The sequence below is a fragment of the Lynx rufus genome, unplaced genomic scaffold (genome assembly GCF_022079265.1).
Source record: "Lynx rufus isolate CCGP_SWC_20201006 ecotype Redwood Valley unplaced genomic scaffold, mLynRuf1.p SCAF_3, whole genome shotgun sequence".
NCBI classification, from domain to species: Eukaryota; Metazoa; Chordata; class Mammalia; order Carnivora; family Felidae; genus Lynx; species Lynx rufus.
Window position 1 is genome coordinate 38,211,717 of NW_025814845.1, and position 25,134 is coordinate 38,236,850.

Sequence of the window (25,134 nt, forward strand, 5' to 3'; positions counted from 1 at the left end):
CTTTGGATTTTACCCAATTTATGTTTGAATTCTTTGGTTGTTGCATCACCCGTTACAAATAGACCTAATAACTTCTAAATGCCAGCATAGAAAATGACAGTTTAGCTTGAATACTTAAAATCTTAATTTGCTACCACAGAAAGAGCACCATACCTTTCATCAGCAGAAATCCAATTTATCAGTTGATTTGATTGCTGAGAAATATGTGGGCAATAGGACATATACTTACCAAAATACCATGTGCCATGTGTTAGGCTTGCCTCAGTAAATACAAAGAAAATGATATAACTGGATTCTGGGATCTTACAATCTAGTCAGAAAGCAAAGATCAGATTTTGCTTTAGCATAAAGCTCATTCAGTAGGTCTTCTAATTTTTTTGTTTCTTATAAAAATGTACTCAACAGGGGCGACTGGGTGGCTCAGTCGATTGAGTGTCCGGCTTCGGCTCAGGTCATGATCTCACGGTCTGAGTTCGAGCCCCGCATCGGGCTCTGTGCTGACAGCTCAGAGCCTGAAGCCTTCTTCGGATTCTGTGTCTCCCTCTCTCTCTGCCCCTCCCCAGTGCTCACACTCTGTCTCTCTCTCTGTCTCTCAAAAATAAATAAACATTAAAAAAAATTTTTTTAAATGTACTCAACAAATTCATTAAAGAAATATTTATTGATTTCATACTATGTGCCAATCATTTTGATGTCAGTCAGGCTCCTACTCTCATAGATCTTTTATTTTAGTAAGTGGAGAGAGAAAAGCAATAAAAAAACAAATAATTGTTTTAGATCACAAGTGCTATGAAAATAAATATGGTAGCAGGGAGTGACTGGGGTTCTATTTTAACAACCAAAGAAAGCGTCTTTGATGTGGTGACATCAGCTTCGATCTAAGAAGCCATGTGAACACCTGGAAGAACAGTGTTCTAGAAGAGAGAACAGCAAGTACAAACACCCTGGGCCTACTCTCCACTTAGCATTGTCCCAGAAACAAAATGAGTATTAATTGTTAATATTGAATATCTTAAGAATATACTTGGAAGTGTATAGATTCATCAGTAAAGGTCTCTGTCCCAAAAGAGTTCCGTTAACAGAGACAGACAAGCAAAAAATCACAATACAAAGCAGATCTACGTTGGAATGATGGAAATATGTACAAAGAAAAGAGGTGCTAAGCAGGAGGAGTGATTAATTCTCTGTGGTGTGCTTCAGGGAAGGCTTTATAAAGGAAGTAATGTAAAAGCAGGATTTTGAAATACCAACAGGGTGGACCAGGCAGGGGAGAGGGTTAAGTTAGGGGGAACAGCATACGGGGACTGTGAGTGCAAAAGGCCACAGGCTCGCTTGCTTGCTTTCTTTCTTTCTTTCTTTCTTTTATGTGCATTTATTTGAGAAAGAGGGAGACAGAGCATGAGTGGGAGAAGGGCAGAGAGAGAGGAGGGCACAGAATCCAAAGCAGGCTCCTGGCTCTGAACTGGAAGCACAGAGCCCCACGCGGGGCTGGAACCGTTAGATCATGACCTGAGCCAAAGTCGGGCTTAATGGACTGAGCCAACCAGGCGCCCCAGGCTGTTTCTTATTGAACACTGCAACATTAGAAAGTGAGGCTCAAGAGGACAGAGGCCCAGTCATGAAGGGCCTTATACTCTGTGCATGACGGGAGCCATCAAAAGGTTCTAAAGAAGGAACCACAGGTTTGTGTTTTAGATGGATCACAGTAGGCTGTCTCTCTTAAATATTCCTGTGGGAGAATAAATATAGGGCAGCTCTACAGGCAGTGGAAAGGGTGAAATGAGGACAGTGGCAGAGGGTTTCATAAAGAGGTAAGAAACCAGAGGTTGTTCGGAGTTGATGAAACAAGAACAGGTAGAGTTAATTGTTCTCTGTCGAGTCACCGGGAACTTTCAGCATCTGGCTTACAGTAGGCACCCAGTAAATATTTGTTAAAATGAATACATGAATGAATGTCGCCTGTCCGATGAACAGAAGTCACGAGCCCCCCAAACACAGACTCTTCCATTAATAGAGAACCGTTGGGTGCTTGTCTGCTTTCAGACGTGTTGCTTTAATCCTAACAACCCTATGAGATGGGTGTAATTTCCACTTTTCAGATGAGAAAAATCTGAGGCTCAAAGAGGTACTGTACCATGCCCCAGGTTCTAGAACTAGTCAGCAGCTGAGCTCAAAACACCAAGACACATAGCCAAGTACGCATGCTTAGTAATTACTTTCCACCACTTTCAAAGAATGAAATAAATTGTGTAAAGCCCCAAACCAGAGAAATCCAAGAAAAATCGGTTATCTCAACTAGGGGATAAGAAGGTGTTCCTGAACTTTCCCGTCATCCGGTCACCGGAAGATGACAGGTGCGTCACAGGAGCCTGAGGCCCAACGTCCCGCGGCAGTGAGGAAGGGGGCGGGGCGGGACTCCTGACCCGCAGTGGTGGCGTGCGCAGCCGCACTGTAGCTCGCGAGCGCCGCGGCCTGGGGGTGAAGGGAGGTGGGACTAGCAGAGGGGGCGGTGCAGACAGGCGCCCGCGCCGGCGTCCACTCCGAGTCAGCTAGCGTTTGGATGCCGCAGGGGGAGGGGGGTCTTGACGTCATTTCCTTCCGCAGGTCGCCAGTGCTTCCGGGTCGCGGTCATTTTGATCCCGTATTTGGGTGACTTCTTGGAGGCCAAGTTGTTGTCTGCTCCCCACCCCCCAACTCTGCTGCGGTGCAGCCCCGCGCGCCTTCCCCTCTCTTGGCCTTTCCAGGCTTTCTGCCCCCGATCGCCCGGACTCGCCGCGCCGTCGCTCGCCGCTGTCGTCAGGAGGTGGGTGAGGTGACGCAAAGAGCCCCCACGCCGCCCCAACCTGCCCACTCACCACCTCCGCGCGGCCAGCCGCTATCCTGCACCTTCCGCCATTTTCCCGCCTGCGAGGGTTGGCGGATCGCGCGTTGGCTCTCGGGCTTCGGAGTGCGGGTGCCCGGGGGAGGCGAGGGAGTGATTCGTGGTGACGAACGTGTGTACTGGGGTGTTGGCAGGTGCGAGACGTCGATATGGTGGTGGGGGATGGAGTGCGGGAACCGACGTTAGGCCGACGAGGGTTCAGTTCAGGGGTCTTAGGGGGATTAAGAGGTAAAAATTGTGTTGTCAGCGTGTCTCTAGGGTTTCTAGGTAGTACGCAGTTACAGGAAATCAGGTTTCACTTTTAATTGTTGTTGCAGGATGGAAGTAGTCTGTTTAGCAGACTTCATGTATCCTTTTTTTCCTAGCCAAGGGATTGACATGTAGGTTTACCGAGTGAGTGAAATATGCAAGGGCCTCAGTTGCTATCCTAATCGTAATGCCATTTCCCATTTTTATGTAAATGGTTTTTAAGATGGAATAATCATCCTGTGTGAGCACTTTATCAAATACGCAGTTATCGAATCTGTTTGTCTTTTAAGTCTTGAGGAATGGGTTAAAAAAAAAACAACAGTAAATAAAAATATATATGTTCTTGAAATGTTTGCCCAGGGAGCGAGAAAAGTTTGGAGAATACAGAATTTTCTGTTAGCTTTTAACCCTACGGAGAAGGGTGTGACGTCTTTGTTATTCAGTTTTTGTGGAGTAGTGCCTTGTGGGAGAGGTTGTATCTTCCCCGATGATTATTTCATTTTTTAAAAATGGAATCCCAGAAATGACTTTTGAGATTTTTTCCTCTTCTATGTCTGGAAGGTTTAAAACATAGGATAATGTGAAATAACCAGATTCAGGAGGAAAAATGTGTCTTTTATCGATATCCTTTTATATCTTAATTTGAGGTAATCTGTTGATAAATATTTATAAAGGCCCTATTGCTCTTTTTTCATTTAAGGGACCTAAGATGAACAATCAGTTCCAAATTAGTTAATAGGTCTGTGACTTCTTTAATTTAGGTGACTATTTTTATTACATCAAGTACTTCAGATGTAGTAGTGTTTAGTAAATATTTGTTTCTTGATTGCCATGTAGACTAGTGATTTTACTATCTTAATTTATTTTGGTATATCTCATCATTTCTAATACTTAACTGTTTTTGATGCAGGAAAAATGAATGGGAGGGCTGATTTTCGAGAGCCGAATGCAGAAGTTCCAAGACCAATTCCCCGTAATTATCAATATTAAATGTTTGTATTTAGAAGCACTTTCCATGTAGAAAAGCTCCCTGCCTTGAATAATAGCAACTGGACTGGCTGCTTGAGTATGTGACCAGTGCAGTCACACACACTTGGTTGAATGATGTGTTGCCATTTGAAGTTCTTCATAATTTGAACAGTGGTTCCATATTTTCATTTTGCACTGGACCACCACATTATGTAGCTAGTCCTGATTAGTAGATAATAGCACTAACTCCTGTTTGAAGGCACAGTTTGTTAAAAGTTTACAAGCCAGTTGTTTCATTACTTCGTTTAAAAAAAAGCGTGTTTTGTTAATGTCCAGACTAAATTAAATTTTTAGGCTTAGCTTTTCCATGAGCACTTTAACATTTGCCAATTTTCCTTGGTACAAAGACATAGGGGCTGATTACATTCCAACCGAGGAAGAAAGAAGAGTCTTCGCAGAGTGCAATGATGAAAGCTTCTGGTTCAGATGTAAGTTAAATTTTCTAATCAATAAAATGTGACCTTTTTTAAAAAAAAAAACAACACCTTTTTTATAATCTTTATTTGTTTTTGAGAGAGAGAGAGAGAGCACGCACACGATCAAGTGGGGGAAGAACAGAGAGAGAGGGAGAGGGAGACACAGAATCCAAAGCAGGCTCCAGGCTCCAAGAGGTCAGCACAGAGCCTGACATGGGGCTCAAACTCACAAACCGTCAGATCATGACCTGAGCTGAAGTTGGATGCTTAACTGACTGAGCCACCCAGGCGCCCCATGACTTTTTTTTTAATGTTTATTTATTTTGAGAGAGAATGCGTGTGCACACACGAGTGTAGGGGGCAGAGAGAGAGAGAGAATTCCAAGCCCTTCTGTGCTGCCAGTGTAGAGCCAGGCGCCGGGTTCAATCTCATGAACCTGGAACCGAAATCAAGAGTTGGACACTTAACCAACTGAGCTACCTGGGCGACCCCAAAATTTGACTTTTAGTACCTGAAATTATTTTGACTTCATATGGAAAAAAATGGCATGCTTTTGGTATGGTATGATTATTGCTAAAAGAGGTTGATTAAGGAAAATGAATTGTGTATGTTTAAAGTAATAATGTTTAGAAAGTTTATTCAAAACTATGAGTTAATTCTGTTGGTGACAATAATAGCTAGCATTTACTGAGTGTACATGGATTATATAAAAACAACCCAGTAAGATTGATAACTATTACCCTCACCTTACAGATGAAGAAATTAAGATTTAGAGATGTTAAATGAATTACCCAGTGTTACACAGCTGATCAGTTGTTATGTCTGGACTTGAAGCCAGGTCTGTCTGAGACAGAAGCTTGGGATTTTAACTCTTAGGATTCCTAACTTACATGATAAAACCTAGTCAGTTTCCACTTTATCATTCTGAAATGCTGTCACACTACTAGCGGATTTTTGACTAGAGACCTTATCCGTGAGGATTTTGTTTTTTAAATACAGGGATTATACGGGGCGCCTGGGTGGCTCAGTCCGTTGGGTGGCGACTTTGGCTCAGGTCATGATGTCATGGTTTGTAGGTTCGAGCCCCGTGTCGGGCTCTGTGCTGACAGCTCAGAGCCTGGAGCCTGCTTCTGATTCTGTCTCCCTCCCTCTCTGCCCCTCCCCTACTTCAGTACTCTCTCTTTCTCAAATACAAACATTTAAAATAATAATAAATAAATAAATAAATACAGGGATTATGTTGAAAGCAACAAAACGGAGTCTTACTTTGGAACAGAATCCTAGAGTTGCTTCATCTGGTCGCTGAAGTCCTTTCAGATAAAGTAATTCTACCAAAAAAGTAGAAGGGAATTTTAGAAAGGGAGGTAACTTAAATAATTAAAGAAGATGTATATTTTCACCAGTTGGCCTGGCATTTAAATTTTATGAGACCTAGTCTTGTCCTAAAGTAGTTTTTGTTGTAATTGAGACAATGATAGCACATGAAACACTTAGGGAAAGATTAAGTACATGATGACTGTAGGAATTTTAAAAAATGACTGTAGGAATTTTAAAAAGGGATGAATTAATTGGAGTTGATTTAACTAAAAAAGGCCTTAGTAAACAAATGGGTCTTAACAACTAATAGGACTTGAGGTAAATGAAGAAGAATGTTGGAGGAACATTTAGATGAAAGGAATAGTGAACAAAGGCAGAGTCTACAATAACTTGATCTCTGTTGGAGACTTGAGGTTGAACTGATTGGAATAGAGATCTTTTGCTGGGGATAGAAAATGAACATAATACCAGGAAGTTAAAGATTTGGTTCATTATATTCTTTCGGTTTTAGGGCCAAGGGGTTGGTTTGTAAGTTTTTTTAAATTATTTTTTTATTTAATTTATGTTTTTAGTTTACATCCAAGTTAGCATATAGTGCAACAATGATTTCAGGAGCAGGTTCCTTAATGCCCCTTACCCATTTAGCCCATCCCCCTCCCACAACCCCTCCAGTAACCCTCTGTTTGTTCTCCATATTTAAGAGTCATCTTATGTTTTGTTCCCCTCCCTGTTTTTATATTATTTTTGCTTCTCTTCCCTTATGTTCATCTGGTTTGTAAATTTTTAAAAGGAAGATTAGGTACCAGGGTTGCAGGACAGGTTAGAAGGATAAGTTGTACTTTGTGAAATCTGTTATGAGCTTTTGAAATTGTATCAGACGTACGGTCAGTGAGGAGATGTCATTGATTGTGGTGTCATTTGGACTAGGGCAGGTGGGATGGCATTGGAAGATTTTTTAAGTTTATTTATTTATTTTGAGAGAGAGAGAGAGAGGGAGAATCCCAAGCAGTCTGCTCTGTCAGCTTGGAGCCTGATGTGGGGCTCGAACTCCCAAACTGTGAGATCATGACAAGTCGAAATCAGTAGTTGATGACCAAGCCACCCAGGTGCCCCCTGGAAGATTTTTTTTTAAAGGATACATAACATGGTTTTTAAACAAACTGACAATAGGGTGTATTAACTTCAGATGTCCAAATTAGGAGACCAACTAATGATGGCATTACTGATTAAAAAGTAGTTTGAGAGAGTTCCTGTTGGAAGGAGGAAACATTTAGTTGCACTTTGATTTCCTGCTGTAACATTTGATTGTGGAAGATCTGTAAGCAACTAGAGAGAAGCAAAGGAGTATGTGAGAAATTAGGGTTTGAGGTGTGTTATATTAGCGAATTCAAGGAATTAAGTATAGAAATAAAAGAGTAAAACTGATAATAGTACCTGTCATGTAGTTAATATGTAGGAATGGTAGAATACATGATCAATTTGGGTAGTACCCATGGGTAAGGGAACAAGTGGTGGTAAAAGAATTAACAAAGACCAAGAAAATAATAGGAGCTCTCATAATCTTGTGCCTTTTGTCTTCAGTCTAATATTCAGAGACTTACAGAGCTTTCAAGCTAGAAAGAACCTGAGTAAGAATTAGATGATGATGCATCTGCAGATGAGAAGAATTGTTTTAGATTCATTGTCATCATGGATCAAAGACTTGTAAAAGGTTTTCACGGCTCATAGTTTGGGAATAATTTCTCTGGGAACATAATTGTATTCTGGCAACATATATTTTATCTTTGTAGGTTGCATAGAATAGATAAAGTGATCTGTTTTCAAGTCTGTTGTTGACACAGAATTAAGGAAAAGACCAGTCTGGTACATGGGGTTTTGAGATCATTGTAATGTTAGGCTCATGGCCACATGGCTACTACGGTGTCTAGATAGATTTCTGGATGATAAATTCATGTTCCTGTACAAGTTTAACATTCTAAATAGCTCTGACAGCATTATGCTGAAAGTATTGAAGAACAGTGATCAATAGGCAGAGTACTCATATATGCCTGGCTGTTAAAAGTAGGGCATGTAGTGTATGAATAATAGAAGCCTCAGTAATTAATTCTGTGTATTAAAACAGATTAATCACAGGGTGCCTGGCCAGCTCTGTTGGTAGATAGAACATGTGACTCTTGATCTCAGGGTTTTGAGTTTGAGCCCCATGTTGGGTGTAGAGACTACTTAAAAATAAAATCTTAAAAAAAAAAACCCAGTAATCACAAGTTAGAAAGCATGTAATAAATAAGGAGAGGCTAAAACCCAGCTCGTTAGTTATATACCATATATGAGTTACTGGGAAATTACTGAATAATTTATATGAGTACATTAATAATGATTATTTTTAAAACAGAGATAGGCTAGGTGTTGCATATTGTAATAACATCAAATATAGAAAACAGAACCTTGGCTGTAGCCACAGATGATAGGCAATTCAGTGTACAATTACCAGGAGAACTAACAGTCATGCATCAAGGAGTTTTGTACATTAACATTTGTATCTTCATATAAGGACGTGTGTGTTTAACATATGTTAAATATGCAATATGTGATGTTGTTAACATATAAATGAATTCATGGAATCCATGTTACTTTGGGGAGTATCATCTTATGTCCAGTGATTTTTAAAAAAAGGTGTGATGAAAATAGGAATGGGTAGAAAAAGTACTTACTAAGGTAATTTTTACATAATTTTTAGATCAATTAAATATATTCATCTTGGTTTAAAATGAGATTTGGTCTAGGGGTCATTTTAAAGTATAGCTGTGAAGGGATCTTACTTCTAGTTGCTTGACATTGTGGCCCTATGCACTAACAAAAAAATGGCTATACCCCTGCCCAAACATACAGGTAATGAAAGAATATACATAAGAGGGTCAGTTTAGTGTGTATTACATGTTATAGTAGTTCTAAGTCTCTATTATTGAAAAGATGTATGAATTCATACTGGTTTTATGCATCATTTATGGATTTTGTGGATCATATACATGTGTTCTACTGGTTTTTTAATGAAACAGTATAGTGAATGATGAGTATAGACTTTGGTCCCTTGTCTGGATCCAAATCCCAGCCCCATCATTTATTTATTAGCTATGAGATTTTGGGCAAGTACCTGATGCCTGTATGCCTCAGTTTCCTTATCTGTGAAATGGAAATAACAACTCATTTCATGGGATTATTATGGGGATTAATTCAATTTATTTTGTAGGTGTTTTCTTTATTAAATAGTTAATGTTACTGTGATTAATGAAATAAAAGGTTCAGTTGGGTACTATTATGAATTTAGTGTGGCATTTTGCTATTGTAAGAGGAGAATAGTTTAAGGAGTTTTAGGAGTCCTTGTATTGGGTATGGTTGGGACTGTGGTCATAATGCAAAATAGCTTTCAGTCAGCAGTATTATTCATTTGCCAAAAGAAACAGATTATTATTATTTTTTAATGTTTAATTTTGAGAGAGAGCGTGTGTACAAGGGAGGGTCAGAGAGAAAGGAGGACAGGATCCGAAGCTGGCTCTGTGCTGACGGCAGCTGACAGCAGTAAGCCTGATGTGAGGCTCCAGCTCACAAACCTTGTGAGTTCATGACCTGAGCCAGTCAGGTGCCACTTGACACAATAGAGCAAATAGAGTAAATAGAGTTGCGGGAGTTGAGGGAACCATAGCCCAAGGGCCAGATCTTGAAATAGGAGTCATGTACCACAGTGGAATAAGGCCATGGACCAGGGAGCCAAGAGACTTGGGTTTTAGTTTCAGCTCTACCACAAACTACCTATCTGTGTTGCTTTGGGCACATGACTTACTCTTTCTGAGTATCCCTTTACTCCAGTTAAAGACTAGAAATCTCTGAAGTCTGTTTCAGTTTACTGTTCCCTTTTACTGTGATAGAATACGTGAATTAGACCTTAATTCTTTTTTTTTTTTTAATTTTTTGAATTATTTTTGAGAGAGAGAGAGAGACACTGAGCGTGAGTGGGGGAGGGGCAGAGACCGTGAGACATAGAGTCCAAAGCAGGCTCCAGGCTCCGAGCTGTCAGCACAGAGCCCAATGTGGGGCTCAAATTTGTGAACCACAAGATCATGACCTGGGCCAAAGTCGGACGCTCAACCAACTGAGCCCCCTAGGTGCCCCTCTTTTTTTTTTTTTTTTTTTTAAGTTTATTTATTTTGAGAGAGGGAGAGTGTGAGTTTGCACTAGTAGGGGAGGGACAGAGAGAGAGGGAGAGAGAATCCCAAGCAGCTTCCAAGCTGCCAGTGCAGAGCCCAACATCGGGCTTGATCTCACCAATGATGTGAAATCGAGTCAGACTCTTAACCCACTGAGCCACACAGGCGCTCCAGAGAGACCTTAGTTCTAAACCGTTATCCTTTATAACATTAAAAGAAGTTAAGAGATTTATGCAAAGACATAGTGGTGAATGGCAAAACTAGTACTAGAATCTTTTGTTTTTGTTTTTTTTAACGTTTATTTAGTTTTGAGAGAGACAGAGCACGAGACGGGGAGGGGCAGAGAGAGAATGAGACACAGAATCCTAAGCAGGCTCCAGGCTCTGAGCTGTCAGCACAGAGTCCATCGTGGGGCTTGAACTCACAAAGTGTGGGATCATGACCTGAACCGAAGTTGGACGCTTAGCCGACTAAGCCACCCAGGCGCCCCAGTACTAGAATCTTCTTAACCAAACTTACTCTTTGCATTATACCATGTTGGCCTAAGGACAGTGAAATGGGGATAGCATTGTCCTTTGTAGAGACGGCCAACTGACTCAACACTTTTTATTCTTGTATGATTCTTGAATCCTTCATGTTGCAATTCTTGAATCAAGCTGAAGGAAAAGAATGATTATAAATTGTACTGATGCTATAATTAAAACGGACTTATCTTTCAAAAAACTTTAAATGAAAATACCTGAAGGTATTTTAATGAATCTTAAAGCATTTTTCTAGCAAAGGTGAAATCCATTTGTAAGTAGTAGACTAGGGATTCAAACCTTAGGGTTCCTGCAGATTGTTTCTGATGGCAAAGCTAATGCCCTCTTCTAACTTTATGGATTTTAATCATGCAATCTCTAATAATTTGAACATCTTAATTACCTTAGTTCTTAAATTGTTCATGTATTCTAGATCAGAGTTGAACAAACCATAGCCTAAAAGGGCCAAATCTGTTTTTGTATGGCTCTGGGCTGAGAATAGTTTTTATGTGTTTAGTTTTAAATAGTTGAAAAAAAAGAAAAGAATATTTTGTTACATGTGAAAATTACATGAAATTTATGTTTTTGCATCCATAAATAATGTTTTAGTGGACTACATCTGTGTTCATTTGTTTAGTATTGTTTTGGTGCTTTTGCTTTAAAAGTTGAGTAGATGGGACAGAGAGACCTGGGGCCCACAAAACCTAAAATATTTACCTCTAGCTCTTTACAGAATGTTTCCCAGCCCCTGGTCTGGAACTGTGTTGTTCAAGGTAGCAGCCACATGTAGCTATTTAAATTTAAAATAACAGAAAGGATACAAGGCAAAATCAACAAAAGGAAAGTAATATGGGGTGAACTCCAGAGGAGACCAGGGGTACCAGGGCAAGGCTTCCAAGGCTCCTCTGATAGTGGAGTCACACACTAAAGGGCATGTAAGTTTCTCCAGCTAGGAGTTGGGATAACACGAATAAAGTGTTACCTGTCGAGGAATCTCAATAGACTCAGTGCCTGGGGTTTTTACTGGGGGCTGGTCACACACCCACACCCTCAGCCTAGAAGGTACCAAAATTCCAGAGTCTCCTAAGGAAAGCAAGTGTATTTGCATTAGCAGTTTAGGTGCAGTGAGCCACTTACCATTCAGGTAAAGTTTTAGATCACTCACAGGGAACTGTTTACCAGTTAGATTCCCACGTATCAGCCAAGGACCTTATAAGGAGGTCTTCTTAAGAGTATCAGTCTCAGGGCGCCTGGGTGGCTCCCGTTGGTTAAGTGTCCGACTGCTCACGTCATGATCTCGAGGTTCATGAGTTCCAGCCCCACATGTGGCTCTGTGCTGACCACTTGGAGCCTGCTTCAGTTTCTATGTCTCCCTTTCTTTCTGCCCCTCCCCAGCTCACACTGTCACTCTCTCAAAAATCAATAAAACATAAAAGACATTTTTTTAATAAATACATAAATGAAAAAGGATAGTCTCAGGGTTCCTATTTTAAACCTTTTCCGCACACTAACTGGAAAACATGGATACAGGCTATTCCCATCATCACAGAAAATTCTGTTGGGTAGTGCTGGTGTTGAAAACAGTGATTTTTAAATTATGAGCTCCTTTGAGATTCTAATGGAGAGCTTTGGAATTTTCAGCCTGGATTCATACACGTATATATACATATATACTTTTTTTTTAATGTAGTTGACACTAATATTTTGTAATATATAATATTTCATGTAGTTTTAAGGAATTCACTGGTTTAGAAGAAAAATCTATGCTTGTTCTTGCCTCAGCCACAGTATAATTGTAGACAAATAACATTTTGTGTTTTGGTTCATGCAGCGTACTTTAGAACTTGAAAGATTGAGGTCTGGTATGAGAGACAGACTATTAGAATCTGGAACCTGCCATTGAAGTAGCTGTATGGCCTTGAGCAAATTACTTAACATCGCTAAGCTTCAGTTTCCATATCTTTAAAAGGTGGTAATAAAAAGTACTGTACGTTACAGAGATAGTGAAAAGTAAGTGAGAAAATGTACGTAAGGTGCTTAGCACGGTCCATGGAGTTGAGTAATTATTCAGTAGTGGCTCTTATTTGTAATAATACTTCTTGCTTCTTGTTAATGTATTCCTTCTTACCGAATGCAGAGTTTTTAGTCACTATTTACTGTGTTGTCTTTTTTTTTTAATTTTTTTTTTTTCAACGTTTATTTATTTTTGGGACAGAGAGAGACAGAGCATGAACGGGGGAGGGGCAGAGAGAGAGGGAGACACAGAATTGGAAGCAGGCTCCAGGCTCTGAGCCATCAGCCCAGAGCCGACGCGGGGCTCGAACTCACGGACCGCGAGATCGTGACCTGGCTGAAGTCGGACGCTTAACCGACTGCGCCACCCAGGCGCCCCTACTGTGTTGTCTTAATTGATACTAATGAATGGTTCTTTTAAAGCCAAATCTAGATGGTTGTTGAATTATATTGTTTAATGCCTTGTAATATTTTCTTAAACTTAAAATGTTTCTTTTATGTTTTTATTGACTATGTATAATACAACTTTTAAAAATGGAAAAATCTTTTTTTAAAGATCTTAATTGTGCAACATACTTCCTAGATGGTTTTAGTGATACACATTTTTCCTAATGAACTCGGACAAAATCTGTTTTGTTGATGTTGACAAGTTCTTTTTTCTCTTCTAGCTGTGCCTTTGGCTGCAACAAGTATGTTGATTACTCAAGGATTAATTAGTAAAGGTAAATATTTAAACTTCAAATTTACTTAGCATTTTGGATATCATTATGTTTTTTAAAATGTTATTTTCCTCATTTTTAGATAAAGTGTAATGTATTAAACATGATCACTGATACACTTCTCAGGAGAGTTATGTCTCTGTGGACCCACAGACTCAGATGTCTTGATTTGAAAATTTGATGTCTTCCTTTGCTGTAGCAACATTAACAATCTACAAGAGCGAAAAGTAACTAAAAACCTGAAGAAGGTTTGCAAACAGCTAGAGAGACAAACCTGGTCTGGGAAAGGCCATCGACATCACTGTCACCTAGGATCTTGTTAGAAATGCAAATTCAGGGGCGCCTGGGTGGCTCAGTCGGTTGAGTGTCCAACTTTAGCTCAGGTCATGATCTTGCAGTCTGTGAGTTTGAGCCCCGCATCGGGCTGTGTGCTGACAGCTCAGAGCCTGGAGCCTGCTTCAGATTCTCTGTCTCCCTCTGCCCCTGCCCTGCTTGTGCTCTGTCTCTCTCTCTCAAAAAATAAACAAACATAAAAAGAAATTTTTTTTAAAGAAATGCAAGTTCATGGGCCCTATCCCAGACCTCCTTAATCAGAATCTCAAGGTAGAGCCCAGGTATCTGTGTTTTAACAAACTTCAGGTGACTCTTCTACACTGTCTTAAAGATCAGTGGCTCCCTAGCTCCTTGAACCAGAGCTTTGTCTTATAGTTGGAGAGGTGGGGGGACACTTTTTGTCCCAGATTCTCTTGGTGTGAATATTACGGTGCATTCATGTGTGGGTATTGAGTGTAATTTTTAAGTCTTTCAGTATCCACATGTTAAAATTAGATGGTTATTACATTTATTTTGTGAACTATATATCCTTGGAATGAGGTGTCCCAGAACAGGGTAGAAACTCTTGGAGCTTTTGAGCCTCGGTAGAGTAGGAGACTGGAGAGCTTGAAGGTTAAGGCAGAAGTGGTAGTGGTTAGGAGAATCAGATTGTACTTCCTCATTTAGACAGACCTTCTAGCTTTAACAATAAAATCTCACCCCTGCTGTTTCGTTTGTTTGTTTTTGTTTGCACCTGCTTGGCTTGGTATATGTGCTGCTGAAGCCAACACCCTGCTTGACTTAGAAATGCCTTGCTCCTACACATAACTAATGATACAGCTAACTGAAGCAGAAATTCCCTTGTTTTAGTTGCAGATATTTCATGATAGAACTGCTTCTGGATATGGTGAATCCCACTGAAACTGTTATAACCTGTAACTTAGGAGGCACATTTTTCTTACAGCTAAAATCTTCCTGGATTCTTAGTCACCATTTGGTGATTCATTATTTGACTTGTCATCAGTGGCAGTTTGTGCCTCTGTGGTTTCATTTGCAAAAGTCATACCATAATCAAGAGTATTGTTCCAGAATCTGCCTCTGTAATTGTCCTTAATGTCTGAGCCTGGAGCCTTACAGTAGAATTCCATTATCCATTTTTTAGAAAGATTGAATTGCTGAAAATGATTTAACTTAGTTTATGGAATCATGTTTATTATATAATATGTGTAATAACTGTCAGTTTGTTGTTACTCGTAGGGTTTTGATAATTTGGAATAAAAAATATAAAAAACAACATTGAATGATATATTACTCAGGTAACTTTCCCAGGATTAAGACGTTTTATTATTGTTGTATTAAAGATTTGTTTTGGGTGCAGTATTCTAATAAAAAAGTCAGTCTCAAAGAAAGAGATTGGAGGGTGCCTAGGTGGCTCAGTCGATTGAGTGCCCAACTTCCACTCCATTCATGATCTCACAGTTCATGAGTTCGAGCCCCATGTTGGGCTCTCTGCTGTCAGCACAGAGTTTGCCTCAGATCCTCATCTCCCTGTCTCTCAGCACCTCCCCTGCTTGCGCTTGCTCTCTCAAAAATAAGCATTGGGGCGCCTGGGTGGCGCAGTCGGTTAAGCGTCCGACTTCAGCCAGGTCACGATCTCGCGGTCCGTGAGTTCGAGCCCCGCGTCAGGCTCTGGGCTGATGGCTCAGAGCCTGGAGCCTGTTTCCAATTCTGTGTCTCCCTCTCTCTCTGCCCCTCCCCCGTTCATGCTCTGTCTCTCTCTGTCCCACAAATAAATAAACGTTGAAAAAAAAAAATTAAAAAAAAAAAAAAATAAATAAATAAGCATTAATAAATAAATTATTTAAAAGAAAAGAAAGAAATTGGAAAAGACTTTAGGAAGAGAATCCAAAATCCATCAAGACATTTTGCATTCAATCAAAATACCTAACGTTTTGTATATGCTTTCATCCACAGTGTCATACTCCACGTAGTCTTAGCTGCTCCATCACTACTCAGTCTCTTTCTATGAAAACATTTAAACATGTCCAGGTCTGTTTTAACGTGAGAACACGAAAAAGAAAAACCTTTCCTCCTGTCCCTTTCCAACTCTTCCCAGCTGTCTCGCATTTGAAGCCAGACTTCATGAAGGAGCACTTCACTTTTAACTTATTTTAACCCATTGCAAAACCCATGTGTCAAAAAATTCTGCATATGTTCCAACATTTACCAAAACTTTTAAGTTTATTTATTTTGGAAGAGAGAGAGAATCCCAAGCAGCCTCCATGCTGTCAGCACAGAGCCCAGCGTGGGGCCCAGTCCAAGAGCCGAGAGATCATGACCTGAGCCAAAATCAAGAGTTGGACACTTAACCAACCGAGCCACCCAGGTGCCCCTGACATTTACCAAAACTTTGAACCGTTACCAATACAACCTCCTTGTTACTTAAATTCCATGGGCAGTTTCTGTTCTTTTTGGTTATAGGACTTTAACCAGTCTTTGAAACATTCTCTCCCCTAGGCTTCTATGACAGCATATTCTGATTTTTCTCCTGCCTGTGGCACCTCCTCCATTTTTTCATGGTTTTTGGGTGTCTGATCTGTACTATACACTGTTTTTAGTAGCTAGCACTAAAAGACCAAAATCTATGACCTGTTGGTACTTAATATTCTAGTGTGGGTTTTCATCCTCCACCTGTGTTCTTCAGAATTCTGCTTTGACTTTCAGTCTTCAGTCCGTATATACACTGTTAACCCGGTAATAACTGGGCTTCAGAGACCATGTATTGCTCTAAATCCCCATGATTATCCCTAGCCTAGACACCTGCTCCAGAACCATATTCTGCGTATCTTTACATGGATGGACCTCCTCACAGGTTCCTCACACTGACATATTGCATCCCAAACTGAGTTCATTTCCGCCCCTCCCCCCACCCCCACCCCCCCCGAAAACCAGTTTCTCTATTTTCTCCATGTCTGAATGGTATCACTCTTCAGGACACTGAGACATTATCCTTAACTTCTACCTCTTATTAGAATAAATGTCCATTCTAGTCCAGCTCTTAAATATCTTTGTGAACTGTTCACCTGCATCTGCACAGCCGCTATAATTAATGCCACCATCTGTTGTCAAGAGTGTTGAATTAACCTTCGACAAGTCTATTTGCCTCTATTCCTGCTACTTCCCTTTAGGAAACAGACTGTCTCTGGCATTGACCACTGGGCACGGTGCATGTAGTAGATACTCAGATATTTGAGTGGATAAATAAGACCACGCTGTATTGCCTTCATTCTCTCTCTAGACTGTAAAAACTCTGTGAGGTGGTAAAGAGAGCATCTTGTTCCTTGTTCTGTTCCTACTTCCTAGTACATAGTGTCTGTTGTAAGCGGTATGTAACTATTTGGTGACAGAATGAAGGAACAACTCTTTTGTATGAAAGTGGGTATTGTTACCATCTTCCTTTTTCTCCTTATCTCACTTGTGTAACTGAAGCTGATAGCATAATTTAGTTCTGTTTTTATAGTTTGTATATGTGAAATTATACAAGTAAGTACTCTTTTGTACACTTTTTTTCAGTGTTCTGAGATTCGTTCAGTGGTATATCGGAACTGGCTTATACCACCTCCAGAGAGCTGGTTGTTAAATTTTTAAGAACTTGGCAAGCCAATTTTTAAACTATTGATAGCTGACATTGGTCATGGTGCAAGTATTTATTCCACGGCAGCTGATCATTACAAATCAGGACTGGTTATTTGGAGAGCTGGTTTTCCAGCACATCGCTAGATTCACCCACATTGTTGCATGTAATTGTAGATTATATATTCTTGTTGCCATGTAGTTTTCTGCTGTGTAAATACACTACAGCAGCTTATCCATCTTGTACAGTGGCAGTTGGGTAGTTCACAGTTTTGACTATTACAAATAGTTCTCTTATGAATACAGACAGCATCTTTTGGTAGACATTTTGCTGGGTCGTAGATTATGTATATATTTAGCTTTGGTAGATAACTGCCAAACTTTCTAGATTGTTTAGACCTATTTACACTCTCACGCCAATTTATTAGTAGAGTTTTATTTGTGTCACATTACCACCAACACTTCCTATTTCCAGAATTCTGGCCATTGTGGTGAGTGAATAGTGACACTGATTGCATTGTGGTTTTAATTTGCATCTCTGATGACAAATGAAGTTGAGGACCTTTTCTTTTGTTTATAGCTCACTTGAATATATTCTTTTTTTGTGAAGTGTCTGTTCAAGTCTATTGTCCATTTTTCCATTGCGTTTTCTTTTTCTGTTGGTTTTGTGAGAGTTCTCTATATGTTCTAAAAGTGAGTCTTGTCAGATACATGTATTGTGATATTATTTTTTTCCCACTGATTAACTACTTCTCAATATGATCGAGTCTAATTTATCATATTTTTTTATGATGAGGGTTTTTTGTGCTCTGAGATCTTTGGCTATTAAAAGGACATGAAGAGGGCCGCCTGGGTGGCTTGGTCGGTTAAGTGTCTGACTTCGGCTCAGGTCATGATCTCATGGTCTGTGAGTTCGAGCCCCGCGTCGGGCTCTGTGCTGACAGCTCAGAGCCTGGAGCCTGTTTCAGATTCTGTGTCTCCCTCTCTCTCTGCTCCTACCCTGTTCATGCTCTGTCTCTCTCTGTCTCAAAAATAAATAAACGTTAAAAAAATAAAAATAAAAAAAATAAAAGGACATGAAGAATCTCTTATGCTTTTTTTTTTTTTTTTTTTTACTTTTTTTTTTTCAACGTTTATTTATTTTTGGGACAGAGAGAGACAGAGCATGAATGGGCGAGGGGCAGAGAGAGAGGGAGACACAGAATCGGAAACAGGCTCCAGGCTCCGAGCCATCAGCCCAGAGCCTGACGCGGGGCTCGAACTCACGGACCGCGAGATCGTGACCTGGCTGAAGTCGGACGCTTAACCGACTGCGCCACCCAGGCGCCCCTCTTATGCTTTTTTTCTATAAGCTTTATTTTTTTCCCACTTAAATTTTCAAGTATCTGGAATTGTTTTTGAATACAGGCGTATCTTGTTTTATTGTGCTTTGCTTTATGGCACTTCACATATTTTACACTCTTTACAAATCTCTAAGGTTTGTGGCAACCCTGCTCTGAACAAGTCTTAGCACCATTTTTTCAACAGCATTTGCTCACTTTGTGTCTCTGACATTTTGGCAGTTCTCACAATATTTCAGATGTTCTCCTTATTGTATTTGTTGTAGTGATCTGTGATCAGTGATTACAACTCTAAAAGCTCAGACGATGGTTAGCATTTCTTAGCAATAAAGTATTTTATTTTTTAGACATAATGCTGTTGTACACTTAAGATTACAGGGGTGCCTGGGTGTCTCAGTTGGTTGAGTGTTTGACTTCAGGTCAGGTCATGATCTCTCGGTTTTTGAGTTCGAGCTCTGCGTTGGGCTCTGTGCTGACAGCTGAGAGCCTAGAGCCTGTTTCAGAGTCTGTGTCTCCCCCTCTTTCTGCCCCTCCCCCATTCATGCTGTCTCTCTCAAAAATAAATAAAACATTAAAAAAAAGATTACAGTATAGCATAAATGTTTTTATATGCACTGGGAAACAAAAATCATTTGACTTGCTTTTTTGCTTTTCTCGCTTTATCATGGTGCTCTTGAACTGAATGAACCTTCAGTATTTCTGAGGTATGCCTATGTTGTATGAGGTGGGATCAAGGTACATTTTACCCCCTTATGTTTATGAAGGTGACTCGGCACCATATTTTGAAAGAACTGTCTTTTTCACTGCGTGCAGTGTTGCCTTTTTCATAAGTGACTATGTGTGGACCTGTTTCTGGACCCTCTTCTGGTTTTGGTCGGTTTATCTGTTCTTGCGCTTAGGACAGTCTTAATTACTCTAGCGTTATCATAGATCTCGATATTTGTTGGTAGTCCGTTTTCCATTTTTTTGTTGTTTTTCAATATTGCCTTGTTCTTGTATTTCCACATGATTTTTAGAATAAGTTTTTCAACTTCTGGGAACACTGTCTTTGATTTTTAATCGGGATTGCATTGAATTTATGGAGAATTGCTATATTTACAATATTTAGTCTTTCATTTCATGGACATGGTATGTTCCTCCCTGTAGCTTTCATTTCTGTCCATAAGTTTTGTAGTTTGCAGGGTACAAATCTTTGAACTTTTCATTAGATTACTCCTGGATCTTTGATTGTTTTTGTATCTTTCAAAAAGTGTGGTTCGTTTGTTTGTCTTTAGTATATAGAAATGATACATATATTTTTTTGTGTATTGACTTTGTTTCAAGTGATCTTGCTAATTAATTCACCTGTGCTAATAGATTATAGAGTCATTTGGATTTCATTTTTCTCTTAATGTTGGATTTACTTGGTTTTCTCTCTCTTTTAAAAAAAGGTTTACTTAATTTTGAGAGCGAGAACTAGTGGGGGAGAGGCAGAGTGAGGAGACAGAATCCCAGGCAGGCTCTGTCTGCACTGTCAATGCAGAGCCAGACGCAGGGCTTGAACTCAAAAACTGAGATCCTGATCTGGGCTGAATGAGTCCAGCGCTTAACTGACTGAGCACCGAGGCGCTTTGGTTTTCTGTTTTAAGTAGTTATATCTTTTTTTTTTTTTAAACGTTTATTTTTGAGACAGAGAGAGACAGAGCATGAACGGGGGAGGGTCAGAGAGAGGGAGACACAGAATCTGAAACAGGCTCCATGCTCTGTGCTGTCAATACAGAGCCGGACGCGGGGTTCGAACTCACGGACCGCGAGATCATGACCTGAGCCGAAGTCGGCCGCTTAACCGACTGAGCCACCCAGGCGCCCGGTAGTTATAGTCTTAGACCTCTCTGGGGTTATGGAGAGAGCTAATGTTGTCAGGTAGTATTTAAAGGTAGTCCATACTGATCTTTCCTTTTATCTTTGTGGGTTGCCCAAAGCTGCTGAGAAATAGATCTGTCTTTATACTGCAATTCCAAATTTATTATTTTGTCTCACATTAGAAGAGATGAAGATTATGATTCACAGAAATAGTTTGCTTATTTGTGTCATTTTCTTACATTTAGCATAAACATTGGCATAAACCTTTTTATTTTAATAGAAAATGAAATATTCTAATTATGTAAATGTGTCTATCTCCAATAGTGTTACTCAGGAATATCTACCCTTTTATCTTCAGGAATCCTTTCAAGTCACCCCAGATATGGGTCCATCCCTAAACTTCTATGTAAGTATGAATAACCCTAGTTTTCCTTTCTAAGTAAAATAAGTAGTTTTTACCAAATGTTTTGTCTCATCTAACTCCTAGCCATTATTTGGTGTATTTGTTTTGACTAGTTTGTTTAAGCTTTTCATTAAACAGACTGACTACCTGGGCATTAAGAATCACAAGTTACTAATAGGAGGAATTTTTTTCTTTATAATAAAACTATTCCTCTTAAGTGATGTGTAAGGAGACAGTATTTTAAAATAAATTCTCTTGGTTTATGAGGAAAGAAAGTTGTCAAGTAGTGATGAACCAAAGTAAAGTGTCTTAAAATTAAGTCCAACTTTTAAAAATCTCTTTACATTTTAAAGCGTAAGCAAGCATAATTTACTTACATACTATAGTATGGTTTATAGGAAAGAAGCTTATAAATTGCTTTAAAAAAGAGCACTTGTGGCTTTTCTATGAATCTTCCCAGGTTAGCCTCTCTTTTATATTGGAAATAAACACATAATGATGCAACACTAGCTATGTTTAGGTATCACTTCATAATTCATTATTTTAAGGGGTTTGTTGCACCTAATTTTAAAAACAGTCTTATGAAATTAGCAGGTCAAATGGTAGCATTCCCATTTTACAGGAAAAGAAACGGCCTAAAATCCTTCTGATTAGGCTAGAACTCTGCTTTAATTCCACATTTCCGTTATACTTTTACCACGTCTTTCCTGTCTGTATTAATAATTAGTAAAGTAAAATTTATATATCTTAAAGCAACTTTATTTTGGATTATTTTATTTTGTGAAAGTGAGTTATATCTACAGACTCTGTTTGCTCTAAGGCTGATATAATGGTACTTGTACCATTATTTCGAGAAATCTCAGTCTTCCCGTACCAACGACCTCTATTCAGGCTCACATTTCTTAACAACTTTCCTTTTAGGAAAGATTTTTATCTAAATGGACACATTGAGTCACATTTTTTGTTTGTTTTTACAAATAAGTTGCTTGTATCATGGGATATTTTGCTGGAAAGCTTTCTTATGTGAAAACTTGCCAAGAGAAGTTCAAGAATCTTGAGAATTCCCCTCTTGGAGAAGCTTTACGCTCAGGACAAGCACGGCGATCTTCACCATCTGGGTAGGCCAAACTCTGATTTTTATTAAAGGTTTTTAATTTTAGCTAAAAAAAATTGTAATTGGATATTGCCATAATTGAGGGCATGAAACATTGCCTAACCTGAAGGACCATTGGAAACTTGCCATTTTCCAGCAAGCTAAAACTATTTCTGTTTTACTTGGAGTAAAATTTGTCTGCTTTTGTTTTTATTTGTTTTTTTTTTTTAATTTTATTTATTTATTTGAGTAAACTCTACACTCAACATGGGGCTTGAACTTATGACCCCAAGATCAAGAGTTTCATGGCTTTACCAACTAAGCCAGCCAGGCACCCCTACCTTTGTTTTAAATAGAGAGTTGCATCCTATCGGGAATGCTAATCCCAGAATAAAGGATTTTAATTTGGCAAACACTTTTGATTACTATATTTTGGACTTTTCTTTTGAATTCCCAAATTTCATCAGTCCCATCTCTTAATCCTTCTGTTGTTATGTATGTACATTCTCCAAATTTATGTTTTAATTATGTTAGTATAAATAAATGAATCCTGTTCATCTGGATAGGTAGATCAATAATGTAATTAAGTAGATTTAATAGATAAGTTGTTATAAATGATAAAGTCCATGAATGCTAGTAATCCTTACGTATCTGCCTTAGCTAAATAGGGTTTATGGCCTGCTAGCTATGGAAGTAACTTCCCAATTAATGTGGGAACTGGACATACTGGACATATTTCTGATTTGAAGTACTTTTTTTCTAAGAACTTTAAACACATTAAAAATGATCTCTGAAGCTTAGGGATTAGAATATTGACTAATGCACTTTTCTTCTATATTAAGAGTGACATTTTTAAGCTGTATAAATGGGTCAGAACATATTTTTAAGGTTTTTGTGGTGGAGAGAAAGACTTCATTTTGCTACCATAAATGACCATGTTAAAATTACACGATTCCTTTAGAAAATAAGATAACTAGTTTTTATATGTTGACACACTTCTTAGGGTGTAGACAGTAACTTGTGTTTCTTATACAATATGAATTACAGGCATTATTCTCAGAAGTCAAAATATGACTCAAATGTGAGTGGTCATTCATCTTTTGTGACATCTCCAGCAGCAGACAACATAGAAAAAGACATGCTTCCTCATTATGAGCCAATTCCATTCAGTGCTTCTATGAATGAATCTACTCCCACTGGTATTACTGATCATATTGCCCAAGGTAGAAACTTCTCTTGAAATGAATTTCAACATTTTATGGTCCAACGTATGTATAAACTTTATTTGATCACCTTTTCTGCTGGATATCACCTGTATGTTCTCCCCCACCACCCTAAACTCAGCATGTTTGTTGTGCATTTGTTTCTTCCTTCATTCTACGTTTTGTGACGTCCGGTAGATGTCAGGCACTCAGCTAGGTATGGAAGAAGTGTAGATGAATAAGACGTGGTCCTTGTCCCTGAGAAATTGTCTTAGACTGTTAGAAGATACAGAAATATAAGGAAAAATTACTAATGTGTCCCATTAATTGAAAATACTAATTATAGTGATGTAGCAAAGAAGAAGTGCTAAATTGGACCTCAGGGAGGCTTCAAAGAAGTTATACTTGTTAGGCTGGTCTTAAAGGCTTTCAGCTTTTTTGTCTATAATGTGAGAAAAATAATAATTACCTGCCTTACAGAACTGTTGTCAAGTGAGAAAATCCATGTGAAAATGCTTTGTGAAGTTTGTGTAAATACTAGCTTTGAAGATCACAGAATGTAAGTGAAACACCATCAACTTTGGATTAAGGCCTGGATTTGAATGATTGACATTGGCTAGCTATGTGACTTTAGGCAAGTAACTAATTTGTGATTCCTTCAGTTTCTTGATCTCCCGAATGGAGATAATAATACCTCTCTTAAAGAGCTTTTGGAATCAGATGAAATAATCAGAGGTAATGCCTGGCAAGTAATGGGCTCTCAGCAGACATTCATTTCCTTCCTTCGTTCTTTCAATCTAGTTTGCGGTGAAGAGTAAAGAATTAGAAAGTACAGGTTTGCAATTCCTTATCTAAAATCCTAAAATCCAAAAAATTCTAACAACCACAAAGCTTTATTTTTAAAAATTTTTGTTAATATTTATTTATTTTTCTAACATGGGGCTTGAACTCTCGACTTTGAGATCAAGAGTAACATGTTCTATGAACTGAGCCAGTTAGGCGCCCCTACAAAGCTTTTTTAGTAATTAAACTGATGATAAAAGCTGACTTAATTCATTTTAGACCCTGACCTACACTGACATAAATCTATTTGTAATCTTTATCTTAAATGTGATTTTCCTGCATTTTGTTGTAGAAATATAAATGTTTGTTTATGCATTGCTGCTTCAAATCACTGAATGGATGGATAGTAAGCAATATAAGGGCCATATACTATGACATTTTTCTAAAATCTGAGAAACTGAATTTTGAAAAGTTTCTGACTATGAAGGTTTGGATAAGGGATTGTGGATAGAATGTTCTTTGAAAATGCTTCCTTTGATGCAAATACCATAAGCCAGTAACTGTAAGGAACAAACAAGGTTAAAGGAACATTTGAGCTTTTGTTGTTTAAGCTGGGACAGATTTGGGTCCATGTTTTAAGTTAAAGGGAGAGAGTAAACAGTGGGAAGGGAGAAGTTGATTATAAGTCAAGGTTCCAGAGGTTGTAGAAGGGGTTCTAGGTAGGTCAGAATATAAAGTAGCCACTAAATACATGTAGCTATTAAATAAAATTAAATCAGAATGCAAATTCAATTCCTCAGTTGCTTTGTAAGCATTTCAGTTCAGTAGCCACACGTGCTAGTGGCTGCTTTGTTGGAATGTGCAGATACAGAACATTCTGATCATTTCAGAGAATTACATTGGCCAGCATTGCTTTAGAGCAGGATGGGGTGGGGGTGGTGAGTATTAATTAACCTTTCGGAAAAGAAGAGACAGGAGAGAATGGAAGTTACAGTAATTAAAGACATTCGTAAGTGGGTGGAAGTTGTCGAGAGCCTTGACTTTTTTTTTTTTTTTTTTTCCCTGAATGGTTGGAAACAAAGACCTCCCAATTAGAAAGGGAAGAAGGCTGGCAGATTAGGAGAGAGTGGTTAGTTATTATTTTATCTTCAGAGGTAGCTGTTCTATTTCTTACTGCAT

At 38.9% G+C, this 25,134-nt stretch overlaps 1 protein-coding gene across 5 annotated transcripts in view; it reads left to right on the top strand.

The window, feature by feature from the left end:
• Positions 1-2,631: 2,631 nt before the first annotated feature.
• OCIAD1 (OCIA domain containing 1) overlaps positions 2,632-25,134 on the top strand; it is a 28,076-nt gene continuing 5,573 nt past the window's right edge. The window contains exons 1-8 of one of the 5 annotated variants that reach the window (XR_006964250.1): positions 2,632-2,803; positions 4,041-4,103; positions 4,507-4,587; positions 13,297-13,350; positions 20,833-20,880; positions 21,860-21,995; positions 23,018-23,238; positions 23,653-23,731. Coding sequence is in view for 4 of the 5 variants with exons in the window: in XM_047090695.1 (XP_046946651.1) it covers positions 4,046-4,103; positions 4,507-4,587; positions 13,297-13,350; positions 20,833-20,880; positions 21,860-21,995; positions 23,018-23,210 (570 nt within the window). In the remaining variant the exon portion in view is untranslated. Of the gene's footprint in view, positions 2,804-2,865; positions 3,016-4,040; positions 4,104-4,506; positions 4,588-13,296; positions 13,351-20,832; positions 20,881-21,859; positions 21,996-23,017; positions 23,239-23,652; positions 23,732-25,134 lie in introns of those variants that run through there. The other 4 variants (XM_047090692.1, XM_047090695.1, XM_047090696.1 and 1 more) reach the window with 4 other exon arrangements.